This window comes from Procambarus clarkii, chromosome 65 (genome assembly GCF_040958095.1).
Source record: "Procambarus clarkii isolate CNS0578487 chromosome 65, FALCON_Pclarkii_2.0, whole genome shotgun sequence".
NCBI lineage: Eukaryota > Metazoa > Arthropoda > Malacostraca > Decapoda > Cambaridae > Procambarus > Procambarus clarkii.
The window spans coordinates 20,424,859-20,451,207 of record NC_091214.1 but is presented as its reverse complement, the minus strand read 5'-3'; the positions used below and the strand labels follow the sequence as shown (position 1 = coordinate 20,451,207).

Genomic DNA, 26,349 nt, shown 5'->3' with positions numbered 1-26,349 from the left:
GCCAAACTCCCAGGTTACTATTTAACTGCTAGGTGGACAGAGGCATCAAGTAAAAGGAAATACTGTATGCCTAACTATTTCTGTCTTGCCAGGGGTCTGTCGCTCGATTGCGAGTCGAGAACATTGAGCACTGTGCTATAGGACCCGTGTATGAAGACTGGCACCAGAGAGTGCTTTTAAAATGTTACTGGGAGGTTATAAAGGTGCTTGGAAATCACTGGAAATTACCCATTGCAGCTCAGATGACTGACAAAAGCCTATATATAAGACTTGAAGCTCGGATTCTGCTTTTAGTAACCCCCTGAACACATTGCAGATCAATGGTCCTGCAAATTTGTGTGATCTGCAAATTTGATGTGCTTTGTAATATTCTTATCTATGTGCAGACGATGAGTCACAATAACGTAGCTGAAGATACGAAGACTAAAACCACACACAAGAAGACGAGGAGACGACGACGTTTCGTCGTGTGCTCGCGACTTCCTCGCTCCCATCACAAAATCAACTTGATAATGGTCCTCGTCTTCTGGTCGTCGTCGTCTCCTCATCTTCTGGTGTGTGGTTTAGTCTTTTTGTGTCATTGATGTTCGTGACAAAACCTAATATAGAAGCTTAAAAAGGTTGGCCCTAATATAGAGGCTTGTAAATATAGAACCAAAGTAAGAGACCTGTGCACAGCTGGATACCCAAGCTAGTATAATAGATACAGTAATATAATTTCTTTGGCTTATTCACCAATTGATTTATTCATATTTGTATTTTGATTTAGCCACTGAAACCATTGTAAAACATTGAAACAATAAATTTAAAGTTAGTTTATGTATAAATTGTGGCATATATTTTCAGATGTCCAGAATAAGAAGCCGTTGGATAAGCCAGAAACTAAAGAGAGAGAATCTGCTCCAGAAATTGAGGTAGGCTTCATAACATTGAGGGGTCCCAGTAGTATAGTAGAGTTTGTTCTCGACTCACAATCGAGAAATCCAGGTTTGAATCCTGGGGCGATGGAATGTGTGTATACATGTACTGTATGTAATAACAAGAGCATGTATGAGGTTGTGTACCTAACACCCTGCTGGAAAATGGAGAAATATGTTCAGTATTAATTTGTAATGATATGACAGGTTTGGGCAATAAACATACAATATGGTAACTAGATGTATATATGATGTAAATGGTTACAGCAGTGGATGTTGTATGATACAACTACATCGTGACAATGGGATCCCTAAGGTATGGTTACGTCCCGGTGACGGCAGAGGCTGGTCAGGGTTGGTGGGACCGAGGCTGGTAAGAAATGGTGACACTGTTGTCTGCAATGTTACAGGTATAAGAATACCAGTTGAGGTAGATCAGAGGTGGTGGCGTTTCTTCTGGCCGAGCTGTATTGAGACTGCCTAGATGCTGTGGTCAGATGGCCTTGTATCCCTGTCCACCTGACTCGGTTTAGAGCAAGGCTGCTTGTTAATTGGTTAAGGGAAACTACTTGATGTCATCTGTAGCCTGTGGAATTCTCGAGAAATGTGTAGATGTCATTTGTAGCACATTTGAATTCCAGGAACGTTTATGCAGCTGTTATGTTATTTCTAATGTACAGTACTTTCTACACATTAAAGATAAAGATAGATATAGCACTGTATATACAGTAGTCAATGTTGATTTTTTTTTTTCTATTATGTACTTGATAAAGTGGATAATTTATAACATGATTTAATATTTAAGTGAACACTGGAATATACATGTGAATATTTAAGATTTAAAATATATTTTAAAATGGTTCCTTTTTCATTTACAGATTATTCTCTTAAATTTTGCAAGATGACTGACATATTTTTTGTTTCTTAAAATAATAGAATATATTTGTTTGCAGAGGAGCCTGTTCAAACTGTTAACAACTGCTGTAAAGATCAGTCTTGAGAAAAAATCTAAATGTTTGTCTGGAAGCAGAGGTAATTAACACGTTAATTTTGTTGCATTTAAGATAAAGATTACATTAATATACTGCAAATATTTAGTCCCATTTATGTAGTGACTTGTTTATATATTTTGAATCATGCTTTGAGTGAATACAAAAGACTTGTATAAGGTTTTGGCTTGCTGTCTGCATCATCATCATGGGAGATAGTAGGTGAATTGTGTAGTGTTTGCTTTGAGTATTTGTGTTTATTTTTGTGAATGTATAGTTTATTTCCTTCACTTTGCTTAAAATGATTTTATGATTTTCTTTCTTTCAGATTTGTACCTGGAAGCCCTCCATAAAGCTCATCGAAAATATGAAGAATGGTTTGTAAATTTAAATCACTCTTAGTTACTTTTAATAAACCAACTTTCTTCTCAAACATTTACCGAGTATACAATTTATATACGTAATGTGGACTATATCGGACGTTACCTTTCCTAGTGTTTCAATTTATATATCTTGATATTGTATAGTATGTTTTCCTATCTAGAATGTGTACTATTTGATCATACTGGAAACTTTACGTTCTTGAATGGATTGTCTTGTAAAATTTTCTGCAGTCATTACAAAAGTTCATCATAGGGAAGAGTTTTTGAAGATTGTCTGATATGTTTGCTAAAAATTTACAGATATTAATTATTATTTGCCTGTCAAATATATCAGTAAAACAGGTGGCACTAATTTGGTTTAATAATTAAAATATGTGGGAATAATGAGCAGTGTTTTAATGATCACATGAGGTAGAACAGTAGAAGGGGAGAAATATGATATAAAAATACAAGCAAGAAAAAGAATAGATGAGCTGGGACCTATCGGTTGTGACCCGACAAAGCTAATTGTACAGTTCTCTCCAAATAACCTACAGTATATTCTACTGCTTTCTCTTCCAATCCCTACTCGTGTTCTCCATGTTCTTCAATAATTAAGAAGGTGGAATCTCTCTCTAATGGAAATATTCAACCCGTTCTCGCAAATTTAATAAGTCAATATTGACTTATTAAATATGTGCATAGGTGACATACTTAACATAATAGATACCCTTAAAAAGATTCATAGAAAACACCGACCTTACCTAACCTTGTTAGTATCTTAAGATAAGAATCTTATTGCTTCGTAATTACAATTATTACCTAACCTATAATAGGTATAGGTTAAGTAATAATTGTAATTACGAAGCAATAAGATGTTTATCTTAAGATACTAACAAGGTTAGGTAAGGTCGGTGTTTTCTATGAATCTTTTTAAGGGTATCTATTATGTTTAGTATATCACCTATGCACGTAGCTAATAAGTCAATATTGACTTTACGAATTTGCGAGAACGGGTTGAAATATTCCTTTGGGTCTGATTCCCTTACATCCAGACTTCCGTTTCATTCCATCTTGGCTATTTTACTTCCCACAATTATTATATTTATATTAGTGCAGTCCTATAAATTTTTAATATTGTTTATTTGTGCTAGTGATAATAAAATTGCCTGAAAAAGTACATTTTTAATGTAAATAGTGTCAATTATATTCAGGCTTTTAAAATCGGAATTTACTGTACTCGAATTTTGCCATTAATATATATTACTTGTAATCTTTTGATAGTTCTGTTTCAGGAAAATTAATTTTAATAACATACAAACTATTATTGTTTTTATTTTGTTTTGTAGCAATAGCCCTGAGAATAGGATTTCACCTGCAAGCAGTGATGCACTGCCTCTTGTGCATATAATGAAGACCAGTGGTAGTGTGAACAAGGCACTGCGACAATCGGGTGAGATATGTACATTTAAATACAGTATAACAAATACAGCCTATTCCATCAATTTGTTACATCATAAAAAATGCAATGGTTTTTCCTTATAACCCAAGGAATCCATCAAATATAATGCGTGTGGGTTCCCATATTACTGAGCCAGAACCTGAGAGGTTCTGGCTCTGGTTTCCAATAGGCCAACAGGACTCTTATGACTGATATGACTCAATAATGGGAAGTTTCAGGGTGCCAGTAGAGCTCGACGAGAAAGAGGCATTTTATTACATTCGGTGGTGGTTGTTTTGATAAATGTGGCAATAATGGCTATGAACTTCAGTTAGAAATTACACACAGAAATCACAATAGCGTGATGCATCAAATGAACAAATCCACAAGTGCCGTGACGAGGGTTCGAACCTACATTTGAGAGGATCCCAGATGCTGCCTTAATCGACTGAGCTACGACATGGTCAAAAGAATTGCAACCAGAAGTTCTACTGAACTTACTTGGATCCTGCAGCCTCTCCGAGACACAAACCACAACCAGAAGTTCAGTAGAACTTCTGGTTGCAATTCTTTTGACCATGTCGTAGCTCATTCGATTAAGGCAGCGTCTGGGATCCTCTATGATGTTGGTTCAAACCCTTGGCATGGCCATGTGGATTTGTTCAGTTAGAAATATTATATATATCGGTTGATTTGCATCACATAGCACTTATGAAATTGCATTTTGTTTGCCATTGTCAGGGACATGCAGTTGGTTAGGCTTATCAAGATCTCTAGACCAATTACTGACCTTGCCCAGGATGCAGCTCACAACATTTGTCCAACTCCCATGTACATATTTGTTGCTAGGTGAACAGTGGCATTAGATGGAAGGAATTTTATGTGCTTATCTTTTATCTTTTTCTAGGTGATGGAAATGAAAAGAGAGGTCAAGTATTGGATTTAATGAAAACGCCTTCAACTTCGGAATACTTGAAAAGGAACAAAGAAATAGAACTAGTAAGCCATCATGAAGGTGAAGTGACTGAACAGGAGTCGGCCTTAAATATTACGGTGTGTCCTGGCACGACCATTATTAGTCCACGGGCTCTCTTGAGGCGGTACGAGGAGAAGCTGCAAAAAAGATCGCCAAAACAATTATGTGGAAGGATAGACTTGGCTGACATTAGTAATCAAAATGAAAGTTTACACTGTTTAAAATGTACTTCCAATAACAGTGTTAGTGATATTAAATCAAAGTCTGAAGATGTGGTTCTTGAAAGTAATAAATTAAATTTATTAGCTGCTAGGGGAAAGGACACATCAGAAAACAAAATGCTATCCTTGTCAAAAGTGAAGAAATCAGGTTATACAAAGAGATCAAAAATTGAAACGCCCCGTTCTAAATCGGTATGTGACTCGGAGTGCCCAAAAACAGTTGTAGTGAATGCCCTGCATTATTTAAAAAGGTGTGAGCAACAGTCTAAGGACCAAGAGAAGAAAGATACTAGTACAAATATTAATAAAATCGGCACCTTACATTGTGGATTTACTAAAGACGGCATTCCACAGAATACTAATAACACTGGTCTTCAAATAGTAACTCTACCACATCTTGACACCATATTTGACCATACCAGGGCAAGTAAGGCAGACTGTGTTCATAATAAAAATCATTCTCTTAAACTGCAAGACTATGGAGAAAGCCTGTTTCCCCAGTGTGATGGGAGAAATGTTAAAGAAAATGGAAACAAAGCCACTTATCCTATTAGAAGAACAGGACCAGTGATTTTAGATGAACAGCCTAACTCCCCTGTCATCACTTGGAAAAGTGCTGGGAGGAAGATGGATGAAAGGGTTGCAGAGGTTCCCTTTTCATCTCTTTCTAATTTGACATATGGCTTATCGAGAAGTCCTTCACTTTTGTCATGTGTAGCAACTAGCTCCAATGCACCAATTTTTTCCTTAGACTACCAGTCTTTTCTTCCAGCCTGTCACTCTGTTCCTCAAGATCAGTCTTGTAACAAAAAGATTCAGTTAGATATTAGACCAGAGCAAGTATTTGCTCCTGCAGTGGATGCATATAATCAGCCCAGTGACAAGTTGAAGCCACATAGTCACTTGGATACAAAATGTTGTAATTTCCATACGGGAAATGCGTTATTAAAAAAACCAATGAATTCACATTCGATACAAAATATTCAACCAAATATTTCTTCTAAAGACAGGATCTTTCCAGCGAGCTCCTTAGATACTAGAGAGCCGTCGTGGCATTCAGCATTCCAAGATCCTCTGTGTCCTTCCAGTCCAACTTCCTTCAGAAACCATTCCACAAGTGGATCATTACAGAGATCTATAGCATGTAGTGATACATGTTGCTCTGCCTCGGTACACAAAAGTGGCCATGTCACTAATCAAAACTCACAGGGTTTCTTAATATCGCTGGATGAGAGAGAGTGCCAACCAACCTCTAAATATTATAATAATTTATTAAAAGATCTTCCTATAGATAGTGATATTGAAAGAACTCGTGGATGTCGAGAACAAAGTGCCATGTGGCCTCGGGTGTCAAACCAGCATCATGCATCGAGTGTGTACTCTTCGGCGATTGATCCTCATGGTGAGAGGTGCCGGTGAGTATGATGCATTAAAGTTTATTGAAAATTTCTTTAATCTTTGCACAGGACATTTCTGAATATAATATCGAGTTCTCAACATAATTATTTTAATGATTTTGCTTGCCATTTCATATGATTTTGAGTTTACATTTTATACTCTTAATATTGTTCAGAGTTAGAGAATTCTTAAGCTTTATTTCAAATTAATATAACGTCAACAGAGGGGTGTTATTGTGTTTATATTAGTGCCCCCTCCTGTACCACTCCTTATGTGAATATTGTACTACTTTTCCCCTTCCTATACATTTACACACTCTAGAGTATCTTGCAATAATCAGTACTGTATTATAGTAATTGCATCTACAGTACCTTGTGTTAATGTCATGCAGTAGATTTTATCCAGTACTTTCCAAGTAATAACCATACAATCTTGGGCTTAACTGTTTATGGAATCACAGTACTGTTCTTGTTACTTATTTTCATGCTTATAACGCTATAGTTTATGTAATTACATATTTTTACCTATTCTTGTGTTTATTAGCACAAAAGTAAGTACAGTACTGTAATTATTAAAGTAAGGCACCAAGTTCGGAAGACTGTGTAACACTATTATGATTATTAGCATTATAGCAATTATATTGAGTAATATAATTGTTCCAAATTCTCAGAAGTTCCATTGTAGGCAATTAGATGTGCTTGTTAATTCCACATAACCTATCTCTAAGAATTCGACATTCACCAGTAATACCAACACTGGACGAGGTTAGATGCTACAGTCTTGGCACAGAGTACACTGCCAGATTCTGGGCGTACTAGAGCTTCCAGCTCTCGTTCTGCATTCGAGCTTTCAACTCTGGTTGAACCATTTGAGCTTTCAACTCTGGTTGAACCATTTGAGCTTTCAGCACTGGTTCCACATTTGAGCGCCATGCTCTAGCCCCACATCCAAGCTCTCTACTCATCTCAGCTGTCATGACATGTCATTACATTTCCAATGACAAACTGATGTAACAAGACTATATTAAACATTAAAAACCACTAAACTCTGAGTCTTGTCACCCAAATACATACTGTATATATAAATAAACATAACAGAACTAAGTACTTGGTTAAACTCTTGTATTGCCCAAATCTAAGCATATGCACACAGTACAACATTAAGTTTAGTGGATGACTGAATGAGTGTGTTATGGCACTCTTCCACGTGGATGTTAACTACGGCAAGATCACCAAGGATCTGATCAGCCACGATCATGATATTGAGGGCAGTGGCACTGCACTAGTACAACATGAATCTTCTCAAATGTCATTGTTTGATCATAATGAAGCTTGGAAGGGATTGGAGAAAAGCTCTTTTTATCCAAGAGTGACTATAGATAGATCTTTCATAAATACTTGGTTTCATCCTTAGGTAATTACAGGGAAATAAAGATTCCCAAGTGTAGTTACACTTGGGTGGGTTACAGCTGATGATGCCATGTTCATGACCGATTTACTTTCACGCTTCACCTGACATGTTTCCTGCCTCAAGCTGCTGTAAGCTGGCTGATGGGGAAAGCTTGCTGGTTACTGGAATTTGTTGGGAACATTTATTAATGTAACTAGACATTAATGGATAGGGGGGATAGGTAGCTGGCATATAAGAACTAACAAGGTTTGCTACAATTGTGATCACCTTCACAGAAAACATCCAGAAAGTAAGCAAAGCATTACAAACAACTGCAAGGTTCGAAGAAAATGAAATCCCTCAATAGCCAAATGTCTTTGTAAATTATTAATTTGAATCCAAATAATGAACATGAAACTAGCTTGAACCCATAGTGTGAATGGCCATCAACAGGAGCTTGAGGCTCCTGCTGATGACCAGTATTGTACACTACTGGATTGCATTATATCATTATGAAACTATTTTTGTATTTTATTAATTTCTTCCTTTTTAGTGTCCAAGTTTAAATTATTTCTTACAATTACTGATTAGGTGATATTTTTCTCCAGTTGTGAACGTTACTCCAGTACAAATCCTCAGGATGTATTTAGAGATTCTCAACATATTCATCCAAGCCATCAAGGTTAGTTTAAGTAACGTACAGTACTATATTTATGTAACAGAATTCTGTAGAATGAGAGGCAGGAGTGCCCTGTTCAGAACCCGTGTTGCCTGAGGGTTATGAAGATATACTGTAATTCCATGTGATTTGTAATCTTACTTCTTAGTACTCTCTCAAAGATTTTTATGATGTATGAAGTTAGAACTATTGGTCAATAATTTTTTGCTTCTGCTTTGCTACCTCCTTTGTGAAATGGCGCGATCTCTGCTGTTTTAAGTATGTCGGGGATGACATCGGTATCTAGGCTTTGTCTCCAAAAGATGTTTAGGGCCTGTGATAGTGGTGTTTTGCAGTTCTTGATGAATATAGAATTCCAGGAGTCTGGGCCTGGTGCATGGGCATACTTTCTATGGCAACTTCAAAGTCCAGTGGGGTTAATGACATCTGATATATGGTTCGATGTTGGTATCACATTCATAAAGAATTTGTTTGATCTTCAATCTGGTCAGGGGTTTACTGAAACCAGAATCGTACTGAAGCTTCAGTATTTCACTTTTTTTTCTTTGTTGTCATCTGTGACAGTTCCATCACCCTTGCACAAGGGCCCAATGCTGGATGCAGCTTTTGTTCTGATTTTTGCATAGGAGAAAAAGTATTTTGTATTCCTTTCAATTTCATTTATGGCCTTCTGCACCCTTGTCTCTCCTGCATATTGTGCTTATTGCAGCTTGAGCTCAATAATTTCTATTTCCCTACATAGCTTTCCTTGTCAATGATGGGACAGAGTAGTGTGTTTTAGATGTTCTGTTCATTCAGACTGTTTCCTGGGATTCTCTCTACTATAACAGTATTTGCCACATTTTTCCATTTTAGATGTCTTCGATGTCATTGCGATGATAACATCGCAGTGTGATTCCTTTTTGAGTTTCGGGCAAGGAACTCTGTAGTCATACTATAGAATTAATCCTATGAAGTATGATCAAGTTGAAATCACTAAGCAAGATGATGTTAGGGGGCAAGGTTTGTGAAGTTTTCTAAACAGTACAGTATTCTATTTTCATAAGTTGGTCTTAAAACTGCTGAGGATTTGCATTTGGCATTTTATATACAAGGACAATCATTACATTTAGAATTTTTATTTTGATTATCAGCATTTCTACCATATCGCTTGTGGTGTTTAGCAGTTTAGTGCAGATGCGCTTGTCTTTGGTGTACAGGTTGACCCCACCCTGTAGCCTGTGTTTCCTGACACATCTGAAAAGATTGTACTCCAGTGTCCAACTCACTGATGAATAATAATACAATAGTCATCCTTAATGTGAGTTTCAGTTAAAGCTGCAAACATTGCATTGCCTCATTTAAGAGGCCAGTTATAAAGTGGACTTTGTTTTGCATGTGTTGATGCTTTGCATGTTTGCAAATAAGATAACATTATCATATTTGTGGAAATGCTGGGTATTTTACTTGGTTTAAAAATCCACCCATATGTATTTGTGAAATTTATATAAAGATTTACACACTTTCACACTCTCCCGAGTGCTTAAAGGCCTGAGTATGTGGTTAGGACGAGACTTGCATCTCAACGACTAATGGACTTGATTGGTCGTTGAGATGCTTTTGACCATATCGTGGTATAGTGGGCTATCCCATATCCGGGGAGTTCCCAGCACATAGCTTCAAATTCTCCTCCCGGCTCCTACAGATTTGTCGTTAATACATCACGGTAATGTGATTTCTTTGTGTTTTATTTTTATTAAAGTTATTGTCCCATAGGTGTGTCACTTCTTAAAAATGTCCTGATGTCCATTTAAAAAATAAATATAAATTTTGCCCTAGAGGATTTTACTAAATGCTGATTTTGATTGACAGATGCTAACATTTGTGTTGGTGTGCAGGACTGGGTGGATTCAAGTAGTAGTTTAGCAAGTCAGATGTCACACTCCCATCACACAGGCACCTGTGATCTCCCGCAGGTATTTGATCACATTTATATAGCACAATATTGTATTGTATTAAATATTTGTCATATTTACAAAAAAAATAAATGTATATTGTACTATATTATAAATGTATATTATTATTTTGTATCTTCTAGTTTTGGCATATATAATGCCTCTAACCTCTCCTTGAAACTCTCTTTCTTTCAGTTCCATAATTCATTTAGTTTCATGTCTTTGCACCATTTCCAGTTTATTAGTGTGCTTCTTGAGATACAGGCAATATATAATCTCTACATATTCCAATTTTGGACTCACGAAGGTCATGAACAGTTTCTTAAACTGTGAAACTAAAAAAAGAAACTAAACTTTCTTTCCCCATTTGTGTATTCAAGAGCAATTCTGGAGTTGGAAAGCATAGCATAGTCTCCTCACACAATGTTTATTTTGTGGTCCTTAGGTAACAGTTTTCTATCCAGGATCACCCCTAGATCTCTCTCTTTATCAGAGTTCTTTAAAGACTTTTCACATAATTTGTATGTTGTGTGTGGTCTACTTTCTTCCGTTCCATAATGAGGCATTAATTCGTATTAAATTCTATCTGCAAAGTGTTACTCCATACACTCATAAATATTATGGACCTGCGTCGTGCCTCAGTGCCCACTGGAGCATAATGCACGATTTGTACAGGGCACTAATCGCAGATGAATTTGGTTTTGACATTTTTATGTTTCCAACAGGAAAAAGGAGGGAAGAGAGTTTGGGTGGGTTAAATTTCAAGAGTTTTCAAAGTTAAATCTGCACAACAAAAAGTTAATTACAAAATTAGGCTTTTACTATACTTTTAGATTATTAAAAATCATTGCTTACACGTGTACTGTATATTATTTGAGTGTTTAACATGAATACACTTAAATTTTATAATTTTCAATAAGAAAACCATTTCAAAATTGATGAAACTTTAAACAAAAATGTCACTTAAAAAAAAGTTTTGAATACAATATTGAAACGACAGAATACAGTACTGTACCAGTATGATATTTCATAGCTCAAAATTGCACTATACGTATAATTTCCATCTCCTAACTTATCTCTTAATATATCAAACTGAATTCCTTGATTAAATTTCATGGTAAAGTAATGGTAAAGTTTCATGCAAGTAAGACTAGTGCAATTATGATGTATAACTTGCATGTCAGTGGCTACAAATCCCTCATTATATAGAACTATATTTGACTATTTGGGCTATACCTGCACCAAATATTTATACTGCTCATTTGATTTGAAACGCTAGAAAACAAAGCTAACATTTCCCATTCATTACTCAGGTGGCAGCAAACCCCTTACCGGCATCTGTGCCTCACTTGGACTCTGGACTCTCTCCGGAGGACTGGATCTACAAACACACACATTACTGATGCCATCGCAGTGTGTGCTGTGGCTGAAACCAGACTTAAAAGTGAAAGTTACAAAAAAAGAAATTTAGTGTGAGTAGGAGTGCCAGTTTGTATATTGGTTAGTCTCTTGTGTTGTATATTGTATGCAGCTGTCTCTGGGATCATACAATGTTTCTCTCTCTACAGTCATATACTATATACAACACTCGCTGGTGTTACATACTTTGTGAGTCTGGGTAGGTGGGTGGTGTAATATACTGTTTGTGGAAAAGTTTCATTGTTGTTATTGTATGTGATATTTTCATTGTATTTTTCAAGAGAAAAATACAATGATTTTTCTCTTGAAAAATACACTCTCATTTTCTGGTTATTTGTACTTGGCTGTAGCTCAGGAGTGTGTAAAATATTGTACAGTGCACTAAGCATACTGTAAATGATTCTATATACCAAACATGTTTTCATGTGTATTATTCATGAAAAAATATAAAATGCTCTTCATATTTCTTAGTGTGTATAATATACCTTGGTAGCTTAGATAGTAAATGGAAGTCATGATTTTTAAATGGATGGCTTATAACTTTTTGTACAATATATTTTTGTGTGTATAGAGGAATCAATTTGACTTAAGACAATCATCAGTTTGTTCAATTTATTTCTGCAACAATATCAAAACTGCACGTTTCAGTATAGAGTAATACCCTTCAGGTTCCCATTATTAGAGACAAAGCCTGTTAGGCCTTTTCTTCATCTTGTTAGCACCTTTCTTGCAAGGCATCATCTCTGGGTTTGCACCAGCGGCCCTTTTGCAGTTCTCCCTCTTGGTGGCATGGTGTGGGGGCGGCTGGCCTGGTTTGACTCCTGGTCACAGCCAGGAGATTAGTAGAGGCATATAAGTTGGTAGATGATTCCTTGACAATTTTGAAACAGCAAGATGATGCTGAGTCATCTAAACATCTCAAAATTTATATTAATGGTCTTGCACCCTACAAGCAAATTTACCTGGGAAAGATGATAGTTCTGCAAAGCACTGAGAAAATATTTCCCAATAAAGTCTCCAGCTCGGCAATTGCCTCATAGATAGGCAATTGCCGGGCCTTTTCTTACTATTATCTTACAATTGCCTCGACAATTTTTAAGATAAGAAAAATTCTGACCCAAAACCATCTGCTTCAGTAGCTAGTGACACTGAAAATGACCAGCCATCATCTGCATCTCCAATGAAATGTCACTACAGATGTATTGCTATCTTGTCCAGCAATTAGATCTCTTCACTCCTCAAAAATGGCCAACTTTGACAAGCAGAATAACTCCACTCAAGGTAAGTAATATGCCGAGTTTTGTATAATTCCTAAATAATTGGGTGTGTGATGGTTTTTGGTGGTCCGTGAATGCATCCCCCTTTATAGCATTGCACCTATGGAAAATCTCATTTCGCATTCCAAACAATGCTTCAATAACACATTCCCAGAATAGCAGGCTGGATACGTAGTCTTTTGGTTCGGGGTTTGATTCCCGGCGCCACAGGATATGGGCAGGGTTTCTTTCACCCTAATGCTCCTGTTACCTAGCAGTAAATAGGAAGTACCTGGGAGTTAGAGAGCTGTTACGGGCTGCTTCCCGAGGTGTGCGTGTGTGTGTGTGTGTGTGTGTGTGAAAAAAATTAAGTTAGTAGTAGTTAGCATACTTAAGAGTTAGCATACGGCCAGTTAAGAGGCAGGCCGAAAGAGCAGAGCCCAATCCCCGCAGGCACAACTAGGCGATTACACACACTGGGAGATGAAATTCTTCAAGAATCAGAGACCTGGGAGTTGGTATCACGCCAGACCTGTCCCCTGAAGCCCATATCAAGAGGATAATATCAGTGGCATATGCCAGGTTGGGAAACATAAGAACAGCCTTTAGAAACTTGTATAAGGACTCTTTCAGAACTTTGTATACCTCACATGTCAGACCAATCCTGGAGTATGCAGCTCCAGCATGGAGTCCATGTCTAGTCAAGCATAAGACTAAACTGAAAAGGTTCAATGGTTTGCGCCAGACTAGTACCCGAACTGAGGGGTATGAGCTACGAGGAGAGACTACAAGAATTAAACCTCACTCCACTGGAAGACACGAGTTAGAGGGGACATGATCACCACATACCAAAGGATTGATAGGGTAGATAAAGACAGGCTATTTAACAGAAGGGACACACACTAGGGGACACAAGTGGAAATTGAGTGCCTAAATGAGCCCTAGACATTGGAAAGAATTTTTTTTAGTGTCACGAGTAGTTAACAAATGGAATGTATTAGGAAGTCATGTGGTGGAGGCAGACTCTATACACAGTTTCAACTGTAGATATGATGAAGCCCAATAGGCTCAGGAACCTGTACATCAGTTGGTTGAGAGGTGTGACCAAAGAGCCAGAGCTCAACCCCTGCAAGCACAACTAGATGAGTACAACTAGGTGAGTACAAGAGTAAAATGTAAGGTGCTCCAGTGGCTCTCCCTCACATAAATGAAAGAAATGCTGCTATTGGCCTTGCAGTGTGTAAGTTGCAGGTGGAAACAAATGAAAATTATCAAATAAATAATTAAACAATTTACTGAAATAGTAATGAACAAAAATAACACATGACAATACTTGACTATCATGTAATGCAAAGGTGAACAAGTTAGTATGACCTTAAATGCAAAAAATAAACTATAAGCCATGAATAAAAGTATGAAGATATACTGGTGTTCTGAAGACAGCTACCATACCACCATGGCATCAGTCACATGATGTTGGCTGGAAGTGGACGACGGGTTAGAGACACCAAGGTGATCCTAGAGCACTAAGGGAGAGATTGCCTCTCCAGGGAGGCAGCGCTCTTTATATAGTCCGGCGGTGATGACTCGTCCAGTGTCAACACGAGGTGGACATCTGGTCAACTAGCAAACTGCTCGTTGTGGCTGGCAGTGCCTTTGTGTTGAGCTGTACCACTGTCAGTTGAAGGCGGCTAACTGCTTGTTTGTGGGGACAAACTGCCAGTTAGCAGTGGCGCCCGGCTTGCCTCTGAGTCGTACCAGGCCGTGCCAGGCCCTGGGGGGTATGGAGAGGTGGCAGGACTGATGACTCTTCTGGGCTGGTGTAGATGTATACTTCCAGTGCAGAGGCATTGAAGGTGAAGGGAAAAGGCAGTTCCACTGCTATGCAGGGGATTCACGTGACACTTGTGAAGCCACAGAAAGTCTGGAGGCCCTACTGAAGCCAGTCCAAGTATTAAATATAACCCCTGAAGTACGCCGGTGAAGGGTAAAGTGAAGGGTGAAGCAAGACCGTATGCCCCAACTTCAGGCACACACAGAAAATCACGTTTTGGTCCCGCCTCTCAACTGTGTATTTGAAGTTGGGGCGTATGGTGTTGAACTGCTTCAGTCTTCACCTGAGTGCTTGTAGGTCTTACGTAAGACGTTGACTCAAGGAGGGGCCTCAAAACTTGCTGTGATTTATGGGGAAATCCGGTTGTAAGACTTTTACAAAGTCAGTAATATACTGTGGTAGAGTATGCAGCTGCCAGTGCCTTGGGCAAGGGTTTACGTCGCCTCACAGCTCCAGTGGATTTTCTGCTTGGTGTATATCAGGTTGTGATTTTGTGTGTGTACCGTATTGTTATGATCGCCGTCTGATAAGTCCTTTCTGGCCTCAAAGAGTCATTTTTACCCACCTAGAAAGATTGCAGATGGCCAAAGCAGTTATTTAAGTTAAGAAGGGACAAGTCTTAAACAGAATTTTGCATAATATTTGACTGTAAAGGGGTAAATTGAGGTAGATTGAAAAACAAAATGGTGAACCGGGCAGGCGGTACTCACAATTAGGCGAGTACACTCGGGAACTTTTAAAGTGCAACCAAACATGCTTTAGGCTCTCACAACAAGAGGTGAGTGGTGGTGGCTCAGGTGCTCAGCCAATCAGAGCACCTAAGGAGGGAGGGCAGGAGTGAGAGGGGGGTGGTATGTGGAAGTTTGGTGACAGTTGTGTGTAGTTTGTTCATCTTCATTGTAAGTTTCATGGCTTGGTGTGCATTTCCCTAGTAAATTTAATTAGGGAAAAATTCAGGTGTTTGATTTTTTAAATCAACTTTTTAAATGTTGAGTTGTTAAAGCCTCAAAGTGCATGGAGTTGGTTTGGGAGTATGGCATCCTCATGCTGTTGCGTGCTCGCGTGAGGTAGCAAAGGTGATTTGGGTAGTCCAAGCATGGGACGGGACGTCCCATGCTTGGGACGTCCTCTCTCGGGATGGCTGGTGTTAGACCTGTGTGTTTGTCGGTTGTTGAAAAGCCGTCATCCTTTGCTGTTGTGGTATTGATTTTACATTGTTCATCTTGTAATTAATACTGTAGTGCGATATCTAGGGCTACCATTTGTAGGTTTAAAATGTCTAATACAAACAGTTGTCCAATGAGTTTTAATAGGAAATATCATCCACCAAGCACCATTGTACAATTATATTAATTGATAGTATATGGATTGTGCAGAACTGCTTAGAATGATCTTTAACACTTGGCTATATTGGTCATGTCAAATACCTGCACGGTGAATGCTCAAAGACCCTTTCTTTATTCAGTGTTGTCACATACCTCATGGGGGTATGGATAGGCAAACACTCATTCGGTTAAACTTGCCTTGTAGTACTTTCAGAGCTCAGTAATTTGGAATCTGGTTAGCACTTTCCAAATAAATTGACCTTTAAAGTGAATTCCTATTTAGGTTTAAAACATTATACCGAATGAGAAACTCGGATTATATAGCCGAACACCAGAAATGTTGTTATTCAATTTGGTTGCCTAAAGCACATTCAAGGACTACACATTACATGGCATTCCAGGATTCCTCTATACCTTGCCTTATGCTGTAAACATTGCCACAACCCTGTGTTTTATTGATTTAAATGGCCACAGGGAGGCATACAACACTGCAGATTATGATGTCATTAGTGACACCCACTGTGCTGACAAGTGGGCTGACTGATGTTCGTTGACACCTGTATCGTGCTTCAATTTAATCGCCAGGAGATCACCCTCTCACTAGACTCGTCAGTAGGAAGTACAGTATAGTATCTCAAATTACCTTGGATCATAAATAGCATAAGACTTGGGGGTAGGAGAGGGTTGCAGTGTTTGTCATGGCTCTCAGTTGTTCCTGGTATTAGGCAATTTAGTTCTGGAATCATTTTTGTTGGCCAATGTTAAACTTTTTCGAAAGTAGATGTTTTTCTGAAAGGGAAGGGGGGGGGGGGAACCTCTATGCTTGGATACAGTTATCTAAGTGAATACTTAGATTTATACAGTAGAATAACTACCTTCTTTTCCTTAGTCGAAAAGGTTGCTTGTTTATTTCTAGGGACTTGTATTTTCTTTTCTTTTTAACTGCAGCAACTTTCAGTGAATGATAGATTCTTACTGAAAGGACCTTTACTTCATTGTTGTTGCTTTATGGTCATCTCATTGTGTACAGGGATTCCGCGAAGCTTTTGGGGTTAGTCTTTGACACTCGTTTGTCTTGGTCAGCCCATATCTCTTGCCTCCGAGTTGAATGCTCTAAGGCCCTTAACCTCCTTAAGGTTTTGTCCCATACTTCTTGGGGAGCGGATAGGCGCACGCTCCTCTATTTGCACTCCTCTCTCGTCCTGTCTAAACTCAATTATGGTTGCCCTGCATATTCTTCTGCTTCTCCTTCTACTCTTCGCCATCTTTATGCTTTGCACCATACTGGGTTGCTTCTCGGCTCTGGTGCCTTTCGTTCGACTCCCGCCCTTAGTTTGTATGTTGACACTGGCTTTCTCTTCAGGACTGCCATGATCGCTACTGTCTTCGCTATCTTGCGCGGTCCTTCCAATATCCTTCCTCTCGCCTCTGTCGTGCATTGACTTTTCCTCCTCCTGTGGTTCCTGTTCCTCTTCATTGTCTCCCACTTCCTGTCCAGTTATCTCGCTTACAGGATTCTCTTTCTGTTCATATTTCTAATGTTTCTCCTCGTATTGTTCCTTCATTACCTCCGTGGAGAGTCCCCCTTCCCAAGTTTTGTACGTCCTTGACTTGTATTACTAAAGCCTTTACCCCTCCTACAATTCTGAAAAGCCTCTTCCTTGAGCACTTTTCTTCGCACTCCCACTCTATTTCCATCTTCCCTGATGGGTCTAAGTCTGCGGATGGTGTGGGCTACTCTGTCGTTTTTCCTGACCGTACTTGCATGTCGCCTCCCTTCGGAGGCTAGCGTCTTTACGGCAGAACTTTATGCTATTCTTTATGCTCTTTGTCTCTTGCTTTCTCATTCTCATTCCTCCTTTGTGGTTGTAGTTGATTCTCTTAGTGCCCTCATGGCTCTAGGGTCCTTTAATCCTGTCCATCCGGTGGTCATTGAGATTCAACATTGGCTGTTTCTTATTTCTAGTAAATTTAAATCAGTGGAGTTTTGCTGGGTTCCCAGCCATATTGGTGTTTCAATGAGCGTGCGGATGCTGCCGCTAAGGAAGCTATCCGTTTTTGTCCCATCTCCCATAAAGGTATTCCTTATTCCGACTTTTATCCTGTTATTCATTCTTCCCCGTTGGCAGGGTTGTTGGTCCTCTGTGGTTGGTAACAAGCTGCGTACTCTCAAACTTAGTGTGTCCCCGTGGCCTTCCTCCTACCACCGTAACCGGCGGTGGGACACTGCTTTGGCACGGCTGTGGGTTGGTCATACCCGCTTAACCCACGGTCACTTAATGGAGCGCCGCCCTGCTCCTTATTGTCCGAATTGCGTTGTCCCTCTTACAGTTGTGCATATCCTTGTTGAATGTCCTGACTTCCAGGACGAGCGTGTCTTGCTTTCCGACCGTCCCTCGCAGTCACTTGTCCCTCGATAGAATTCTAGGTGAATCGGATACTTTTGATATCGTTCGCCTTATGCGTTTTTGTTCTGGTATTGGCATTCTTGGTGATATTTAGCGCCCTCTGATTATTTCGCACTTTGATGGTGCTACATGGCCTTCCCGGTTTGGTGCCTTCTTTTGGTAATTACCTTACCTTCATTGTTGTTTCATTTTAATGTGGTAGTTGTGATATGGGTTGTTCTGGCTCACATGCAAGGTCTTGGATTTTTTTGTTTTATATTTACAAATAGTAACAAGACTGGCAATTTCTTGAGTTAGAGATCTGCATTAAGGCCTCAATATTATATTCTTTATTTTTTTGATAACATGTTATCAGCAATTTTTGTGGTTGGTAATATTTAGATTAATGTCAGTGATGTATATGACAAGGGTTAAGACCCCTTGTGATATGACTGGGAAAAATGCTGTCATTTCTTTAACAAATGAAAGGGTCCTCATAACCATTCTTGTCCTTTCTACCATGTACCAGTTTGTTGCTTCTTGGTCTTTCATTTGGTACTTTGGCTATTAAAACAATGGCCTTTGGTAATGTTGCAATTACCATTTCTAAAAAAAATGAGCAGGTTCATTAGGCAGGGTTTGTTTTTAGCAAACAAAGTTTTACAAAAAAAAAATTCCATTCCTTCAGGACCTTGCAGATGTTGTCAAACTAATTGACTAATCTGTTTTGCCCTTTCAAACAATGATGGTTTTAATCTAGGTAAAATATTTCAGAATATCTGACAAGTTTGGCAGGCAAATCATTTAAGAGCTTTGATTAAATTTAAGTTACCAAAGACTTTGAAGCATCTATACAACATGGTTTTCACAGTGTCACTTTTCAAATGTTTTGTAAATTTAAATGATCTTTAGTTAATTTAATCATAATTTGTACAAAGCTTAGGTGTTTCATAGCTTTAAATTTACTTTCAAATATGAAAACTAAAATATTGACTAAAGTTTCTTCCACTTTAATATTTCAGACTAATTTGCAATATGTTAGTCTATTTAAATGAATAGGTAGTCCACTTTTACATCTTTTCAATGCATTTTGCATGCACCTATGTAACAAGTTACAAATAGGTGTAAATTTTACCAAGTATTTTCAAAGTAAAAAAATTTCAGATGTTTAAACATTGAATCAATAGTAGTAAACAATAATTTCCAGCATAATTTCAGGATAAGGTATATAAAGTAGTTTCATTAAAATTGTTTTTTAATAAGTTTTACATATAGTATTTATAATATATTTATTACCATTTCAGGTTGTGGGACAGATGCTCCTAGATGAACAGAAGATCCAAAAGGCCAAGACAACTCCAGAGACAATCACCTGTAAAAGAAAAATAAACATTAAACAGGGACACTACTTTTATTATCACCAATGCCTAATAATAAGCCAAAAAAAACCTAACACCCAATCTTTTAAGATTGGGTCAGCAAGGCCTATCCCTTCCTCTGATTTTAGTGCAGAGCTTGTTCCCTGAATGGGTGCATTACATCCACCACTTTAGTGCCATCAACACATTGTACATATGCTTTACTGAAAGCACTGTACAATGCATGCCAGGCACTAAAGCTTTAGATGCATCCACCCATTCAGCAAACAAGCCCTGTACAAATTAACAATGTAACCATTGTTAAGGGTCCCTAAACCTATGCAAATCTAGTCCATCTATTAGATGGGTAGTAGAGCAAAGCTCTGAAAAAGCCAAGCCAGGGAAATCTGCAGGACTGCCTGGTCCCCTTTTATGAAATGGGGTAGGATCAGTACAAACTGCATCATCCCCTGTGGGTTGTAACAGTAGGACATGGTTACACACCTATAAATGGACTAGATAAGAGAATTAAGATTAGGTCATTGATATAGCTAAAACATAGAATTCAAACTCACCCACTTTTGTAGAGTAAAGGAGACTCACTCCAAGCCAGTCCATGCATCAATCACTTTCACCTGAAAAATATTTCAACAAATTTATTTCAGATTTAAAGCCAATCTTGCTTTAGTTTACAAATTCAGATGGAAAAAATTTCTTTAAGGAATTTACCTTTCCTACATATTCTAGTAGCAGTAGTAAAGATCTAATTTAGCAATATAAATATATATGGCATCAATTTGCCATGTTTCAGTAAATGTCATTTGAGAAACTATTCACAACTGCACTTCAATGGCAATTTACATTTATCTTTAGCCAATGCTATATTGTTTAAGTTACTATTTTTTTACTTTTATGCAAATCTATTCAGATTAACCTTTACTACAACTCACCTGATTCTGTTTAAGCAATTAACTCTTCCGAGGGACTTCTGGACTTTCCAAGCCACATTCTGGAAAACTATATAAATTTAAAACCAAGCTAAAGTAAACATTGAATATTTTTTTTACTTTCAAGGGAAAAATACCATCACTTAGAACAAAACTTTTCCTGCCATTAACTTTATTTGACTCATGATTACCCTTAACAGTGTTATACATTTATAGATTAAAGCTTATTTAAACATTTAATGTTAACTAAACAAGATTTATATTTCGTTAAAATTTTATTAATACAACACCCTCCACTACGCTGTTTAAGATCTAATGCCCCACATTACAATTTTCACAATTTCAACATACCATTCTATTCAATACATTCCTGAAAGGACTAAACTTGCAGATATGGTACCCACTAGCCTAAGCCTAGACTTCCATACCCTAATATTTAATAGGTTTTTAGCAATTAACTTCTACCCTCTAATTCCAATGTACACAACACTACTTACTGTAGATCTGCAAGTATTTTCCTGCAGCTCTTTGTTGCCAGGACCTTCCACAACCTGTCATGTGAACAGCAAATATTACTAAAAAGTTATTTGCATAGCAATGTTATTTTGTTCATACCTGTACCATCAGTTTAACAGTTGCCGTTTTAAATGGCACACTAACTATCTTGTTGTCCCATCTTTATTAATTACAAACAAAGCTATAGTCATTTCAAGTCAACATCCTATACAAATTTTATTTTCCAACAACTTTAGTCATGAACATTTTTCTGGAACATTGCAAAAACTTTAATTTAACAACCATGTATAACATTTGAATAAAAGCAATACAAAATTTATATATACAAATTCTTATTCTTTTGCAACCACTGCTTACTACTTGGGGGATAAATTTATTCTGTTTAATTATGTACCAAGCTTTTTAGTCTGAAAATTCATAATTAACCCAACTATACTACCAAGACAATGTGATTTTACTAAATTTAGTAATATTTTTACACTAGCAACTATACAAGGCCATATTCTCTCCAGTTATCACCACACTTCTGCAGGTGTAAGGTTCTATCTCCCCATCTGCAGCACTCATGACCACACTTGGTCTTTATTATAAATTTCTTTATGAACCTGATACAGTACTGTTAATAGATTAAATGTTTTGTGGGAACAATTTAGCTACAGTTCTGCCAAAAGGAATGATTAATACACCATGCAAGCCAACTAATATTAAAATTAGAAATATTTATTAAAAGCAGAAGTTTTTATCATATGGGATGTTATTTTAGAAGAATGAGTGGTGTGGTGGTTATGTTATGGTTGAGTAACATGGTACAAGAGGGCAAGTAGTTGCTGAGCAAGTATGCCAATTTCAATTTCTAGCAAACTGGCAGATACAGCAGAAGTGCACACTTTCTGCATAGATTCTAATGGCAGTAAAGTTCCTACTAGAGTGTTACTGGCTACCATTCACTAATGACTAGGGGAAGTTAGCTCAGAGCATCTTTGATGTGCTTTGATGGCAACGAAAATGTTGCCCCCCCCCCTTCAAAAGTTAAGCTTGTCTACAGCATTTTTATTTTAACTATGTAAGGGGGAGATTCTGAATAGCAAGTGCCAATAGGCACTGCCACTGGCTTATGGCAAAAGATTCTGTAGCAATAGAACTATAAGCTACACTTTCTCTCCCCCCCCCCCCTTCCTCCCAACTGTTCAGTGTCAAAAGGGAGGGGGGGTGTCCATTTACTGTACCACTTACATTTTAGTGTGGGCTTCATCCACTATTCTGATAGCTGGAACATTTGTGCCAGCTGCTGGTTTGAAAGGGAGGCATACCATGTGCCAATTCAGGAAGCTTTCCACGTTCCTCACTGCATATCAGCTCAGGACCTCACTACCATGTTGGGAGGCAGTTGAAGACTAACCAATCAACATCCCAGGCTGGAGAGCAGTGCCAGCTCTGGGAGAATTTACCACCTGCAAAAAATTTAATACTCTTAACAATCTACACCATCTATCTCATCTTTACCTAGCCCCCAAACCTTACATTTGTCAGCATTAAACTGCATCTGGTAGTCTTAACCATTTCAAAACTATATAGGCATCGGTATTTTTTATTTGCCAATTCTGCAACTATTGCAGTCTAAACCATAATCTTGTGAATAACCGAGGTCCAAGGAGAACTTTTAGGCACTACTTACAACACTTCTCCCAACTTAACCCCATTTATACTAATTTCCTTTGGTATAGCCATGACCTAATCAACTTCAGTCAGCATTCCCAATGATCCGAGCCCCTATCAATTTTGCGCCACTATCAAAATCTCTGAAGTCAAGGTACACAATCACAAACCTTATCACTATTTCCTCAACTATGCAACCTAATCCATGAACATTTAGTAATAAAACTATGCGATTCATGTATCTAGTTATGTTTCTCAAAAAGAGTAGAGAAATGGCACTTGCCATGTTAGATTCTAGTAACTTTCCTCACAATAGACTAAGCTAATTGGTCACTAACTTAAGCGTTAAAGTCAACTCAAACTTTTCCTTTAAAACTTGCTATATTAGGAACTTTCCACGACCGGCCTTTACCCGACATAATTAAATAGGGTAAAAACGATATATTAAATGCAGTAAAACTACGGTAAATTCAATATGATAAACTTGCATTCTTTAAGCATGGGCTGCATAGTAAGTGAACTAAACAATGTTAAGCACCCTGACAAACCACTTCGTTCTATTCAATTTCTTTATTTAATTTATTTAATCACTTTGTCCGGCTAGAATTTTTAGATTTAGATTAAAGGAACACCCTCCCTGGTAACGGCTGAACTAGTTAACCAAATACAAATATTTAGGTAAAATACTTTCATAAAACCCGTCTACTTCCCCCACCAGTAGACTTGTTCAGCTAAAGGCATAATGTAATGTTCCACTTTAGTAAATAAAGACTTAAAAAAACACTACCCCATCTGTGTACTTACCGGTTACCTGACATTCTACGCTTAAAATAAGCCATCTATTCCCCATAATTGTTCGATATAACTTACCTCTCACCCGCTGGTCGAGTACACAGCAGTATATATCCTCCTCCATCACTCACCGCGTGGATACTGTTTCGCTCTGGCCGCAAATTGCCTCAAATCACCTACGTTGTCCATAAACATATATAGAAGAGCAACTGACCGTAACACCGTATAGCGATCATCACATAACGTGGGAACATTAGTAGTACTGCTGTCAAAACATAGATGGCGCCAGGACAAACGGTAATTCCTATCTGGTAAAGTTCTGCCCGAAACGCATTGCGTAATAGTGGCTTTAGGCATTGTATGTACTAGCTCTATCTATATATTGATCCATTAATGTAACATCACTTGTATGTATGTACCTTACCTGAATAAACATATTTATTTATATTTATATTCTATGGACTCGGATACAAGACACTCCGTACATTGACAACATCGCACACTAATATTTTTACCACTTCGGACACCAGCTTTAGACGTTTCGCATATGTGTACGTGTTCCATATTAAAACGACAATATAATGCTATTAACAATTAAAATCTTCTATTTAACAGGCATATAGTTATTAAATGAAGTTTAGTGATGTAATAGACATAATCAGGAGTTGGTAAGGACGCCGCCCGCCAGCGTAAACACAACACACCCGAATGCCCACAAACACGATACAACGCACAAAACACAACACTTCTGTCAGTTTTTTGATAAACTCCTTTTATATTTATTATGTGATAGTTATACTTGCATAAAATGATAACTATTATAGGTAAGCGCCTAATATTTAATATTAATCAATAAAAAAGAAGTCAGAAGCCACACGCCTGTCTGTACATGTCTTTTGTGTAAAAGTATTTTGGGCGCTCATGTACTTGTGCGCTAGCTGGCGTTCACAACTGTTCTCGCCTACAAGCATTAGAATTAAACAAACGAATTTATTTTTTCATTTATATACAAGAAGAGAAGGCTACTCTTGAGTCTGTAATATTCATCTGATCACTGGTCTCCCATTTGGTCCTCATTGATTTATAAAATAAACAAAATAAAAAAAAATAAAATGTTTATTTAGGTAAGGTACATACATACAATAAATTTTTACAAAGATTGGTTGACTTATAGGTAGAGCTAGTACATACAATGCCTAAAGCCACTATTACGCAAAGCGTTTCGGGCATGATAAACTTAAATGACAAGCTTAATACTAATTGAGGATAATGAGTAGAATGAAAACAAGAAATGAAAACATAGATGAAAAAGCAGCACAAATACAATTATGTCGACAAACAGCGCTCTTAAAAAAAAAAAAAAAAAAAAAGACATTGGTTGACAATAGAAGTGTAAGGTAGGTTACAGGGAATTTATTAGGTATAGCTTCGTTTTTAACTTAAACTGGTTGAGAGAGGTACAGTCTTTAACATGGTTGGGAAGGTCATTCCACATTCTGGGCCCCTTGATTTGTAGAGCATTTCTAGTTTGATTAAGTCGTACTCTAGGAATATCAAAACTGTCTTACTTAAAACTTATCTTAACTTATCTTACTTAAAAACTTAATATCAAAACTTATCTTACTATTATTGAATGTCAATAACCGTATTATGCAATTTCAATTTCTTCTATTTCTTTTTTTTTTTTTGTTTTTTTTTTTTGAGATATATACAAGAGTTGTTACATTCTTGTAGAGCCACTAGTACGCGTAGCGTTTCGGGCAAGTCCTTAATCCTATGTTCCCTGGAATACGATCCCCGCCGCGAAGAATCGTTTTTTCATCCAAGTACACATTTTACTGTTGCGTTAAACAGAGGCTACAGTTAAGGAATTGCGCCCAGTAAATCCTCCCCGGCCAGGATACGAACCCATGACATAGCGCTCGCGGAACGCCAGGCGAGTGTCTTACCACTACACCACGGAGACTGCAAGACTGCAAGACGGAGACTGAGACTTTCTTTATTATGCACCCCATACCCATCCCGTGGGCGGTGGTGTAAAGGATTACAGAGGCACATAATCGGTTCAGGAACTGAACCCTCTAGTTCGGTTAGCTAAGCAAGTAACAGTGTTTGATGACCAGACCACACACTAGAAGATTCTCTTGCCTATTCTCTTGCCTGTCCCTACCTGTCCTCATCACAATCGACTTGAGAATGGTCCAGGACGGACCGAAACGTCGTCGTCCCTTCACCTTCTAGTGTGTGGTCTGGTCAACATACTTCAGCCACGTTATTGTGACTCATTGTGACGCTAGTTACAAAATTATTAATGTTGTATACACATGTACACACACTCATACATACATGTATGTACGACTACTGGATCACTGTGTACAGGAGGCTGTTATGGCAGCAAACACTCTCCAGGCGACCATATATCTTGGATAAGTCGCTCCACACAATTGTCGCTTGGACCGTCGACTTCCTATGGCGTCACCTCTCACATATTTACGTCTCATTTCGTTATGAAATTAGATTATTTTAGAGTAAAAATAGGTTTGATCATGTTCT

At 37.9% G+C, this 26,349-nt stretch overlaps 1 protein-coding gene and 1 long non-coding RNA gene across 14 annotated transcripts in view; one reads left to right on the top strand and one right to left on the bottom strand.

Annotated features, from left to right (window-relative positions):
* Window positions 1-19,930, top strand: part of LOC123771082 (uncharacterized) — a 37,778-nt gene extending 17,848 nt beyond the window's left edge. For 8 of the 12 annotated variants that reach the window (XR_011223754.1, XR_011223753.1, XR_011223759.1 and 5 more), the window contains 10 exons: window positions 847-914; window positions 1,871-1,949; window positions 2,235-2,283; window positions 3,618-3,721; window positions 4,617-6,321; window positions 8,302-8,375; window positions 10,224-10,327; window positions 11,620-11,778; window positions 12,865-13,006; window positions 19,832-19,930. Coding sequence is in view for 1 of the 12 variants with exons in the window: in XM_045763401.2 (XP_045619357.2) it covers window positions 847-914; window positions 1,871-1,949; window positions 2,235-2,283; window positions 3,618-3,721; window positions 4,617-6,321; window positions 8,302-8,375; window positions 10,224-10,327; window positions 11,620-11,709 (2,273 nt within the window). In the remaining 11 variants the exon portion in view is untranslated. Of the gene's footprint in view, window positions 1-398; window positions 555-846; window positions 915-1,184; window positions 1,291-1,870; window positions 1,950-2,234; window positions 2,284-3,617; window positions 3,722-4,616; window positions 6,322-8,301; window positions 8,376-10,223; window positions 10,328-11,619; window positions 12,189-12,861; window positions 13,007-19,831 lie in introns of those variants that run through there. The other 4 variants (XR_011223760.1, XR_011223761.1, XR_006774440.2 and 1 more) reach the window with 4 other exon arrangements.
* LOC123771171 (uncharacterized) lies at window positions 19,765-26,315 on the bottom strand. 2 transcript variants are annotated; one of them, XR_011223762.1, is made up of 6 exons: window positions 26,143-26,315; window positions 22,582-22,799; window positions 21,330-21,383; window positions 20,836-20,894; window positions 20,461-20,520; window positions 19,765-19,899 (listed from the first exon to the last, which is right to left on the bottom strand). It is a non-coding gene; the product is annotated as an uncharacterized lncRNA (long non-coding RNA). The 2 variants fall into 2 exon arrangements; XR_006774457.2 differs by lacking the exon at window positions 26,143-26,315 and adding an exon at window positions 23,875-24,885.
* Between the last annotated feature and the right edge of the window lie 34 nt (window positions 26,316-26,349).